The sequence below is a fragment of the Hemitrygon akajei genome, chromosome 1, assembly GCF_048418815.1.
Source record: "Hemitrygon akajei chromosome 1, sHemAka1.3, whole genome shotgun sequence".
Lineage (NCBI taxonomy): Eukaryota > Metazoa > Chordata > Chondrichthyes > Myliobatiformes > Dasyatidae > Hemitrygon > Hemitrygon akajei.
In genome coordinates this window covers 218,410,955-218,423,732 of record NC_133124.1, presented here as the reverse complement: position 1 = coordinate 218,423,732, position 12,778 = coordinate 218,410,955, and the positions used below count along the sequence as shown (strand labels likewise).

Sequence of the window (12,778 nt, the reverse complement as noted above, 5' to 3'; positions counted from 1 at the left end):
TGGGTGATCTTCACTGATCACTCAAAAATTCTGCATAGTTTTTATGTTTTTATTTTATTTCCCATCTTTAATCATTCCATTCTACTTTTCTTGTACGACCAGAAGACATAGGAGCAGAATTTGGCCATTCAGCCCACTGCGTCTGCTGATGGATTTTTTCATCCCCATTCTCCCACCTTCTCCCTGTAATCCTTAAACACCCCCACTCCCTTAACAATCAAGAACCTATCTGTCAGATCCTTGGACTCGGCTGCAGTCTCTACGTACACAGGTGGGCTGCATAACAGGTCCAACAATTGTGCTGGTGAGTATGCATATTCCAGCTAATTACTGTCTCATTGTGGTGGCTCCTAACTCGCTCCTTTTCATTCTAGTCTTGTCGAGACTTCACCATAAGCACAGCAACATTTATGCTCCCTACTTACCTTTGTCCTTGTCGGGGATGTAGGACTACCGTTTTGACTGACACTGTCAAGGAGTAGTATCCATTTAGTATTTATTAGTTATTGCTTCCAGCCACAGTGTTGATACATAACTTTCAGTTTGAGTGTTTTAGTTAACAACCCTATTGTTTTACTTTTCCACTAAATTCTGGAGCACTTCTCGATAAAGTCAGTGAACTGTCACCCCCTCTTCAGAGTCTCTGTCTCTCCATACTTGGGCCATGTCCAGGCAGTTAGACACTATTGATCTCTGCCTCAAATATACCAATTTCTTGGCCTTCACAGCAAAGAATTCCAAAGATTCAACACCGTCTGGCTGAAGAAATTCCTCCTCATGTCAATGGTATTCTGAGGTTGTGTCCTCAGACTGCAGCCTCTCCTTCTAACGGAAGCATGTTCTGCATGTCCACTCTGCCCGTTCTTTTCAGTAACCGGTATCTTTCAATGAGATCCCCACACTGGGCCCGCACTCCAAAGAGTACAGGCCTAGTGACATCAAACACTCCTCACATGTTAAACCTTTCATTCCTTCATCTGGACTCGATGAAGGGTCTCAGCCCAAAACATCAGCTGTTCCTCCCTTCCATAGACGCTGTCTGACCTGCTGAGTTCCTCCAGCATTTTGTGTGTGTTACTCTGTCCGTAGACGCCGTCTGACCTGCCGAGTTCCTCCAGCATTTTGTGTGTGTTACTCTGTCCGTAGACGCCGTCTGACCTGCCGAGTTCCTCCAGCATTTTGTGTGTGTTACTCTGTCCGTAGACGCCGTCTGACCTGCCGAGTTCCTCCAGCATTTTGTGTGTGTTACTCTGTCCGTAGACACCGTCTGACCTGCCGAGTTCCTCCAGCATTTTGTGTGTGTTACTCTGTCCGTAGACGCCGTCTGACCTGCCGAGTTCCTCCAGCATTTTGTGTGTGTTACTCTGTCCGTAGACGCCGTCTGACCTGCCGAGTTCCTCCAGCATTTTGTGTGTGTTACTCTGTCCGTAGACGCCGTCTGACCTGCCGAGTTCCTCCAGCATTTTGTGTGTTACTCTGTCCGTAGACGCCGTCTGACCTGCCGAGTTCCTCCAGCATTTTGTGTGTGTTACTCTGTCCGTAGACGCCGTCTGACCTGCCGAGTTCCTCCAGCATTTTGTGTGTGTTACTCTGTCCATAGACGCCGTCTGACCTGCCGAGTTCCTCCAGCATTTTGTGTGTGTTACTCTGTCCATAGACGCTGTCTGACCTGCCGAGTTCCTCCAGCATTTTGTGTGTGTTACTCTGTCCATAGACGCTGTCTGACCTGCCGAGTTCCTCCAGCATTTTGTGTGTGTTACTCTGACCATAGACGCTGTCTGACCTGCCGAGTTCCTCCAGCATTTTGTGTGTGTTACTCTGACCATAGACGCTGTCTGACCTGCCGAGTTCCTCCAGCATTTTGTGTGTGTTACTCTGTCCATAGACACTGTCTGACCTGCCGAGTTCCTCCAGCATTTTGTGTGTGTTACTCTGACCATAGACGCTGTCTGACCTGCTGAGTTCCTCCAGCATTTTGTGTGTGTTACTCTGTCCATAGACACTGTCTGACCTGCTGAGTTCCTCCAGCATTTTGTGTGTGTTACTCTGACCATAGACACTGTCTGACCTGCCGAGTTCCTCCAGCATTTTGTGTGTGTTACTCTGTCCATAGACACTGTCTGACCTGCCGAGTTCCTCCAGCATTTTGTGTGTGTTACTCTGTCCATAGACACTGTCTGACCTGCCGAGTTCCTCCAGCATTTTGTGCGTGTTACTCTGGATTTCGACAGATCCTCTTACCCTCACAGCTCCTTTTGTCATTGGCGAGTTCATACCCAGGATCGCAGGCACACTTGTAGCTGCCCAGGGTGTTTACGCAGCGCTGCTCACATCCCCCGTTGTCAGGCCGTGAGCACTCATCCACCTCTGTAAAAGGGAGGGAAAGGAATCAGTACCTGTTAATGAGCAGAGACCCCGACTGTTCACACAGGGGCTCCCGACAAACACAGCCATACACCAAACACACAAGTACACATTCACACATCCATGCAGTCAACGCAAAAGCACACGCAACACAAGACCGCAAGTGTCGCCAACACCAACATAGCACGACCACCGTCAGAATGTGGGAAGAAGCAAGAGCACCCAGAAGTCACGGGGAGAACAAGCTTCTTACAGGATCCAACCCCAGAGGCCTGAAGACATACTCTCAATGCTCTCTGAACATCTTCTTCCTTTCGGCCATCAGGTTTCTGAACTGTCCATGAACACCACCTCTCTATTTTACTCTCTTTTTGCACCACTTATTTATTTTTGATATATTTCTTACTGTAAATTACAGTATTTTTCAAGGCTTCTAACATTTTTTATGCCATGGACCATCGAGTCTGCTACACCATTTGATCATGGCTGACTCATTTCCCTCTCAACCCAATTCTCCTGCCTTCTTCACGTAACCTTTCACACCCTGTTGTATTAAAAATCTCTCAACCTCTGCTTTACATACACTCAATGACCACAGCGACCTGTGGCAATGAATTCCACAGATTCCCCACTCTCTGGCTGAAGAAATTCCTCCCCATCCCCGTTCTAAGTGGACACCCCTGAGTTAAGTCGGGTCTGATTACAAAGCTGGATTCCCTTCCTCAGTCCTGGCCGATGTTCCAGGTGTGTTCGGGATCTCTCTGTCGTTTGTGGTTTGCTGATGCAGGCCAGCAAATGGGTCACATCGGGCATCCTGGTGTTTAAGACCACCATGACAGAAACTTCGCAGCTTCCCAACTATCTGTGGAATGTTGTGGTGAAATCTCCACACTACCAACCCACTGGGAATTTCCATTCCGGTGGATTTTCCATTCTGGTGAACCACAACTTTAGTGTAAGCTTCGCTGGTGCACCGTACAGACATTCCCAATAGACCTTCCGACCCGAACACACTGCTTATTCTAAAGATCAAGCTGAGGGGTTTCTAAGGATGACAGCAAGCATTCCATTTCAATGTCATACCAATACTCTGGGCTATTTCTGAATCAAAGATTCAGAAGACCATGAATTGAGAACCATGATTCACACATTACCCGTGGACTAGCTCACACTGAGAGCATCTCAAGTCGCAGGTTCTTCTATCTGCACTCTCTCTCACTGTAGGCATACAATTTCTGCTCTGAGCGGATCTGTATTACCTCAGCCAAGAGCATCTTTGGCCAAAACCAAATGAGGATTGGCAAATCAATTCAGAACTGTCTATCCAAATGAGTCAGACAGCCAGACAGTGATTACTGCCAAGTCTAACAGTTTTACAAAGAACTCCACCGGCTCGTAGTGAGGAGACTCACATACGAGGAGAATTGAGCTCAATATGTGATACTCTCAAACAAGACCATAGGTCCATAAGACAAAGGAGGGAATTAGGCCATTCGGTCATGGCTGATTTACTTTCCCTGTCAACCCCAACCTCCCGCCTTCTCCCTGTAATCTTTGACGCCCTGACTAATCAAGAACCTATCAACATCTGCTTTAAATATACCCAATGACTTGGCCTCCACAGGCATCTGTGGCAATGAATTCCACAGATTCACCACTCTCTGGCTAAAGAAATTCCTCCTCATCTCTGTTCTAAAGAGACATCCTTGAATTCTGAGGCTGTGACCTTTGGTCCTAGACTCCCCCTTCGTAGGAAGCATCCACTCTATCTCGGCCTTTCAATATTCAATGTGATCCTCCCCTCCCCCCATTCTTCTAAATTCCAGTGTACAGGTCCAAAGCCAACAAACACACTTTATATGATAAACCTTTCATTCTCGGAATCATTCTCGTGAGCCTCCTCTAAACCTTCTCTAATATCAGCACATCCTGTCATAGATAAGGAGCCCAAAGCTGCTCACTGTACTCCGAGCGAGGCCTCACCAGGGCCTTAAAAAGCCTCAGCATCACATCCTTGATTTTATATTCTAGCCCTACTGAAATGAAAGCTGACATTGAATTTGCCTTCCTCACCACAGGCTCAACCTGCAAATTAACCTTTAGGGAATCCTGCAGAAGGATTCACAAGTCTCTTTGCACCTCAGATTTTTCAATTTTCCGCCCCTTCAGAGAAGAGTCTACACTTTAGTTCTGTCTGCCCAAGTGTGTGACCGTACACCTCCTGACACTGTATTCCATCTCCCTCTTCTTTGACCATTCTCCTAATCCAAGTCCTTCTGCAAGCTCCCTGCTTCTTTACAATACCTGCCCCTCCATCTATCCTTGTTTCATCTGAAAATCTGGCCACAAAGCCATCAATTCCATCATCCAAATAATTGACGTATAACTTGAAAAGAAGTGGTCCCAACACCAACCCTTACGGAACACCGCTGGTCACCTGGCACCCAACCAGAAAGGGCCCCAGTTATTGCCACTCTTTGCCTCCTGCTAATCAGCCAATCCTCTATCCATGCCAATACAATGTCTTTCCTGTAATACCATGGGCTCTTACCTTGTAAAACAGCTTCATGTGCAAAACCTTGTCAAAGACCTTCTGAAAATCCAAGTACACAATATTCACCAATTCTCCTTTATCTATCCTGCTTGTTATTTCCTCAAAGAATTCTACCAAATTCGACAAGCAAGATTTTCCCGAAGAAACCATGCTGACCTTAGCCTAAAAGGAACGTAATTTCCAACAAAGCATGTCTATGAGGACAGGTTGAACAAGCTGGGACTTCCCTTTTTGTAGTGAAGAAGATTGAGAGGTGACTTGATAAAGGTGTACAAGATGATAAGAGGCGTAGATTAAGTGGACAGCCTGAAAATATTTCCAAGGATGGAAATGGTTAATATAATGGGGCACAATATTATGGTGTTTGGAGGGGGGATTGCCAATGGTAAGTTCTTTACACAGGGAATAGGTGGGTGCGAAGGTAACCCTGTGGGGGGAGGGGGAGGTGCTGGGGTAGAGACAGATACATTAAGGGCATTTAAGGAACTTTTAGATAGGTTCATGTACGATAGAAGAATGGAGAACTGTATGGGAGGGAAGGGTTAGATTGATCTGAGAGTAGATTAAAGGGTTGGCATAACATTGTGGGCTGAAGGGCCTTAAACAGCATTCATTTGTTCATTTTGTGCCATCTCATATGGCATGGGTAATCATAGTCTTTCCATGAAGATGTCTGCCATTGTCTTCTTCTGGGAGTGTCTTTACAAGATGGGTGAGCCCAGCCATTATCAATACTCTTCAGAGATTGTCTGCCTGACATCAGTGGTCACATAACCAGGACTTGTGATCTGTACCAGCTGCTCATACGACCATCCACCACCTGCTCCCATGGCTTCACGTGACCCTGATCGGGGGATAAGCAGGTGCGACATCTTGCCCACAGGTGACCTGCAGGCTAGCGGAGGGAAGGAGTGCCTTACACCTCCTTTGATAGAAACGTATCTCCACCCTGCCACCCCAATGCCTTAAAGATTGAACATGGAATTGGGGACCCAGGTCTTTCACTTTTGTTCTTGAAGCCTTAGTAATCATAAAAGTGTTGGAGCGGGAGCAGGCACTTCCGAACTGCTCGGCCCGATCCTCTATTGGTTGAGCCTCCATCTCAATACCACATTCCCGACTAACACCCACACCCTCGATGTCTTTTCAATGATCAGTGAACAATGAACGTCTCTGCTGAGCAGAGTTCACCTTTGAAGAAGTTTGCGGAGAACCCAGCTTTGTTGATGGAGCCATCAGATACAAACTTCATCCACAATTTATTGGAGCTTGACTTGATGTCATCAGGTTTATCGTAGCCACAGTAACGCCCAATTAGAGGGCTGTCTTCTGTGCTTCCATCTCGGATCTCCAGATAATCATAAGCACAGCTATCGTGTCTCTCGATCTGCAGGGAGAAAGATAGATTTCGGGTCTTCACATCAGCCATTACTATCTGGTTTGATGGTTCACTCAACTTCACTCACCCCATCACTGAACTGTTCCCACAACCTATGGGTTCACTTTCAAGGACTCTTCATCGAACGTCCTCAATACTTACTTTATTCATTTTTATTATTACTTTTTTTTTTGCATTTGCCCAGTTTGTTGTCTTTTGCACACAGGTTGTTTGTCCGTCGTGCTGGGTGTGATCTTTTATTGATTCTATTGATTTTTGTATTCACTGTGAAAGCCCGCAAGAAAATAAATCTCAGGGTTATATATGGTAGCATATACTGTCCCATGCAAAGGTCTTGGGCACATATGTATGTAGCTTGGCTGCCTACTACTTTTGTACAGCACTGTAATAATTTTATGTATTGCACTGTACTGCTGTTGCCAAAAAAAAAAAGCAAACTTCATGACATATGTGAGTGATGATAAACATGATTCTGATATGGGTCTCCACCTACACAATGTCCATCTCCCTCCATCTTCCTTACATCCATGTGCCTATCCAAATGTCTCTCAAAAGCCTCTACCACCATACCAGACATAATATTCCAGGCATCTGCCCCTCTCTGAGTGAAAAACTTACCCTTCCCATCCCTTTTGAAAATACCCCCTCTCACCTTCAATGCATGCCCTCCGGTATTAGACATTTCAACCCTGGGAAACAGATATTCCCTGTTTATTCTATCAATGCCTCTCAGAATCTTATAAACCTCTATCAGATCTCCCCTCAGTGTCGCCATTCCAAGGAAAACAGCTCGAGTTTATCCAGCCTCTCACAACAGCACATGCCTTCTAAATTATCGTGTGTTATCAGCTAGTTTGGATCTTGTTTCATGCAACAAGGGGTTAATTGATAAGTTGGTTTTCAACAGTCGTTTGGGGGAGAGTGACAATAGCAAGATGAATTTTATATTGAGTTGTAAAGTCAGATAGTTCAAGGGTTTTCATTCTAAACAGAATGAACTATCATATGGGTCATTGTTTGATTGGGAGAATACATTCAAAGGCATGAATTCTCTCAGGCACAAAATTCTAAAATGAAGAAAGCTACATCTGTGTTTGAATACAGAATCCAAAGGCTAAATTAAATGAAACATTACCAGAAATAGTAGCGAGCCTGGGGACTGAAAGTGCAGAAATTAATAAAGAAAGTTAGAACAAAACACTAATAAGAAAGGTAGAACATCGTCAGATGTCAAAGGAAATGGGGGGTGGCAGGATGGTGACAAGTCTCTACCAAAGGAGGTGTGAGGTGCTCCTTCCCTCTGCTAGATTGCAGGTCACCCTTGGGCAAGGTGTAGCACCTGCTTAGCCTCCCTCTTCCCTGATCGGGGACAGGTGAAGCCATGGGAGCAGGGGGTGGATGGTTGTATGAGCAGCTGGTGCAGATCACAAGTCCTGGTTATGCAACTACTGACGGAGGGATGGAGCGCCTTACCCCTCCTTTGGTAGAAACGCATCTGCACCCCACCACCCACTACCATTCAATAATGGCTGATTTATTATCCCTCTCAACCCCATTCTCCTGCCATCTCCCCTTAACTTTTGAAGCCCTGACTAATAATTAAACCTCTGCTTTAAATATACCCAATGACTTGGCCTCCACAGCTGCCTGTGGCAATGAATTCCACAGATTCACCACTCTCTGGCTAAAGAAATCCTTCCTCGTCTCCGTTCTAAAAGGACACCCCTCTATTCTGAGGCTGTGTCCTCTGGTCCTAGTCTCTCATATAGGAAACATCCTCTCCACATCCAATCTGCCTAGGCCTTTCAAAATTCGACAAGATCCCTCCTCATATTTCTAAACTCCAGCAATTTGCCCTGCTTTTTTTTTCTTGTAACTTTAAAAGTTACCTCAAAGGACTGAAAGGCCAGTCCCACGTGGAAAGTGTCGGACACTCTTATCCTCCAGATGCAGACTTTCGACGGACGGTAGTCATCAGGGTAGTTGGGTGATTGAATCTGCCCCAGATCCTTGCTGATATCTCCTCCGCAGATGGCTAAGAGTTTAAAAGAAAAGAAATGGGATTATTTGGAAGGTGAGGTTTCCAACCACTGAAACCAATTGTTAAGGGTGTTCAGGTAAAACGTAACCAGTGAAAGCATCAAGCAGTGAAGAGTGAAACTTTCACTGAAGACTAGCTGCTGGTGTAGTCAGCTGGAACTCCTGCTTATCCCAAAGCTCCCGTACCATACAACAAGTAACACCGGACGGAGTTAGGATTTAGTTATGATTATCTGGTTAGCTGCCAGTGACTAGCAGTGTCCCATAGGGGTTGGCATTTGGTCTGCTGCTCATGTCTGCGGGCAAATGCATGTATGCTCTGTATTATAGAACCATCAGATCAGACAACACAGGAGCAGAATCAGACCATTCAGCCCATCAAGTCTTCTCTACTATCCCATCATGGCTGATATATTTTCCCTCTCAACCCCATTCTCCTGTCTTCTCCCTGTAACCTTTGACACCTTTACTAATTCAGTGCCCATCTCTGCTTTCAATATACCCAACACCTTGGCCTCCACAGCCATTACTGGCAATAAATTCCACAGATTCATCACTTTCTAGCTAAAGAAATTCCTCCTCATTTCTGTTCTAAAAGGATATCCCTCTATTTTTTGGCAGTACCCTCAGACCCTCGATTCTCCTACAATAGGTAACATTCTCTCCACGTCCACTCTATCTAAGCCGTTCAACTTTTGGTAGGTTACAATGAGATTCCCCCTTCGTTTTTCTAAACTCCGGTGAGTAGAGGCCCAGAGCCATCAAACACTGCTCGTATGTTAACCCTTTCGTTCCTGTGCTCATTCTCGTACCCCTCCTCCGTACCCTCTCCAAAGGCAGCACATTAACCCTTTCATTCCTGGGCTCATTCCCATACCCCTCCTCTGTACCCTCTCCAAAGGCAGCACATTAACCCTTTCGTTCCTGTGCTCATTCTCGTACCCCTCCTCCGTACCCTCTCCAAAGGCAGCACATTAACCCTTTCATTCCTGGGCTCATTCCCGTACCCCTCCTCCGTACCCTCTCCAAAGGCAGCACATTAACCCTTTCATTCCTGGGCTCATTCCCGTACCCCTCCTCTGTACCCTCTCCAGCACATTCTTTCTTTGGGAAAAGGCCCAGAGCTGCTCACGATGCCAAGTGCACTCTGAGCAGTGCCTTGTAAAGCCTCAGCATCACATCCTTACTTTTATATTTGGAGCAGCATGGTAGCACATCACTCCATGGTACCAGCAACCTGGGTTCAATTCCCACCGCTGCCTGTAAGGAGTTTGTACGTTCTCCCTGTGACCACGTGGGTTTCCTCCCATGGTCCAAAGATGTACGGTTGGTAGGCTAATTGGTCATTGTAGGTTGCCCTGTGATTAGGCTCGGGTGTTGCTGGGTGACGTGGCTCAAAAGGCCAAAAGGGCATATTCCGATGCAACTCAATAAATAAATAAATTCTAGTTCTATCGAAACATGGACTGGATCCCCTGGTGCCTGGTTGTTTGTGAGTTAATTTATTTATTGATTGATTGAGATACAGCGCGGATTAGGCCCTTCATGACCTTCAAGCTGTGTGACCCAGCAACCCCCGATTTAACCCTGGCCTAATCACGGGACCAGTTACAATGTCCAATTAACCTACCAACCAGTGAGTCTTTAGACTGTGGGAGAGAACTGGAGCACCCGGACGAAACACATGCGGTCGAGGAGAGAACGTACAGGCAGTGGCGGAATTGAACCCGGGTCGCCAGTACTGTAGAGTGTCATGCTAACTACCATGCTACATCTGCCTGTCAAATTGGCTTTTTAGCTCCTCTATTATATCTGCTGCTTCTTCTGACAGTGTGTTTCAATCGCCCAGCACTCTGCACGCAGAACAACTTACCCTGAACACCTTCTTTAAACTAACCCCCACACACAGACTTCATCAACCAAACACTGACCAATATTTTATTTACAGAGGCTCGCAGTGATTACTTATCAAATGTTCCATGAGTAACTATCTTAGAAAGGGCACAGCACAGGTTCACAGCAAAATGTTAAATTATTTACACTGAGGAGGCATTATACTGTCTGAATTTATATTCCCTTGAGTGCAGAAGATTAAAAGGATTAAGGAATTTTTTAAGTTACGTAGAGAAATTGGAGTGTTGGAACAAAACAGGAACAGATAAAAGCCATTTGTTCAGGTTAATGTCAAGTACCATTTCAGCACATTAAGGAGCAGGAATGGGGACCAATGACGCATTTTAAAATATAGGAGTTAGAACATTACAGTACAGTACAGGCCCTTTGGCCCACAATGTTGTGATTGCCATTGAGAGTCATAAAGTCATAGAACACCACAGCACAGATACAAGCCAATCAGCCCATCTAGCACAACCATCAGGCTCTTGAATAAAAGGGGATAACTACACTCACTTGCCCATCCATTGAGATGCTCCCACAACTAATGATCCCACTTTAAGGACTCTTTATCTCATTATCTCATGTTCTGGTTATTTATTGCTATTTATTTATATTAGCATTTGCACAGTTTGTTGTCTTCTGCACTCTGGTGGAGCCTTCATCAATCCTGTTGTTGTTACTATTCTCTAGATTTGCTAAGTATGCCCACAAGAGAAGAAAGTGACAAACATGTACTCTGATAATAAAATTTACTTTGAACTTTAGTCCCACTGACCTGCACCCAGACCATAGACCTCCATAACCCTCCCATGCATGCACCTACCCAAATTTCTCTGAAATCTCGGAATCAAACCCGCGTTCACCACTTCCACTATCAGCTCATTCCACACTCTCACCACCCTCTGAGTGAAATAGTCCTCCTTCACGTTCCCCTTAAATATTTCACCTTTAACCCTTAACCCATGACCTCTAGTTCTAGTCTCAGCCAACCTCAGTGGAAAAAGCCACTGAGCTACTCTAAAGACGATCAAACCCCTCCCTCCCACATTACCCTCCATTTGTCTATTGTTCATGTGACCATCTAAGAGTTTCTAATATATCTGTCTCTAACACTACTCCCGGCAGGGTGCTCCACACACCACCATTCTCTGTGTAAAAAAACTATGTCTGACATCCCCCTTCTCTACTTTCCTCCAATCACCATTAGATATTTCTGCCCTGCAGGAAAACGTCTGTGGCTGTCCACCCAATCTATGGTTCTTATCACCATGTACACTACTATCACCCATCTCTCATCCTCCCTTGTTCGAGAGAGAAACACCCCAGCTCACTCAATCTTCATTAGACATGCTCTCTACTCCCAGTGAACCTCCTCTGGAGTGTCTTCCATGTCTTTCTATAACTTTATCTACTAAGTTGAAGAATCTTTGATATTTGTCTAAGGCTAAGGAGTTTACAGATAAAGGTATTGTATGAATGTTGAATATTTATTTGTTTATCATTTGAGATACAATGAAGAATAGGCCCTTCCAACCACAATCCTCCGATTTATTCCCAGCTAATCACAGGGCAATTCAGAATGACCAATTCGCCTACCAACCAGTATGTCTTTGGACTGTGGGAGGAAACCGGAGCACCCGGAGGAAACCCACACGGTCACGGGGAGAACGTACAAACTCCTTACGGTGAGCGGTGGGATTCGAAGCCGGCAGCTTGTAGTGTAAAGTGTTGTGCTAACCACTATGCAGCCGTGCCGCCCTAGTTTATTAACAGCGATCAAAATGATCAGGAGAACCAATTTTCAGAGCTGGAGTACCCCCTGCTATGACTTGGGGAATAGGTTCCAGGTCCTGTATGATTAAAGATTAGCCTTATTTGTCACGTGTACGTTCAAACATCAAAACGTACCGTGAAGTGTGTCTTTTGCAAGATGTTCTGGGGCAGCTCACAAGTGTAACCACACTTCTAGCACCAACATAGCATGCCCACAACTCACTAACCCTTACTAACCCATAAGTCTTTGAAATGTGGGAGGAAACCAGAGCATTTTCAGTGGTATCTGGCTATCAAAGCTCACATGTTGCAATATCACAGTTTCACTTGTGTTCCTGAGAGTACAGAGGGCGGGTAATCATGGGTGGAGTCTTTGTAGGCTTACACTCCCGTTGACTTCCAATGTTTCTCATCAAGACTTTTGATAATGTCCTGCATGTGAAGGACATTGTCTCTCGGACTGGAGTCCTATTGTGTCACAGGGATTGGAACTGTCGTTGTTTGTCATATATATCAATGATCTGGATGATCATTTGGAAATCTGGACCAGCAAATTAGTAGATGACACCAAGACCAGGGGCATAGTGGATAGCAAGGAAGACTATCAAAGCTTGCAGCTGGATGAGCAAAGTTAGATTGACCTTTGAGAAGGTTAAAGGGTTGGCACAATATCGCGGGTAGAAGGGCTTTTACTGTGCTGTAGCGCTCTGTGCTAGACGTTCTATGTAAAGCTTTCGTCTTTTTTTTCCAAA

At 45.4% G+C, this 12,778-nt stretch overlaps 1 protein-coding gene across 1 annotated transcript in view; it reads right to left on the bottom strand.

Annotated features, from left to right (window-relative positions):
* The window catches only part of LOC140735902 (bone morphogenetic protein 1-like), a 275,011-nt gene that overhangs the window by 28,817 nt on the left and 233,416 nt on the right, over positions 1–12,778 (bottom strand). Inside the window, exons 12-14 of the mRNA XM_073061499.1 lie at positions 8,207–8,352; positions 6,110–6,305; positions 2,242–2,367 (exon numbers count right to left, since the gene is read on the bottom strand). Of these exons, the coding sequence (XP_072917600.1) occupies positions 2,242–2,367; positions 6,110–6,305; positions 8,207–8,352 (468 nt within the window). The remainder of the gene's footprint in view (positions 1–2,241; positions 2,368–6,109; positions 6,306–8,206; positions 8,353–12,778) is intronic.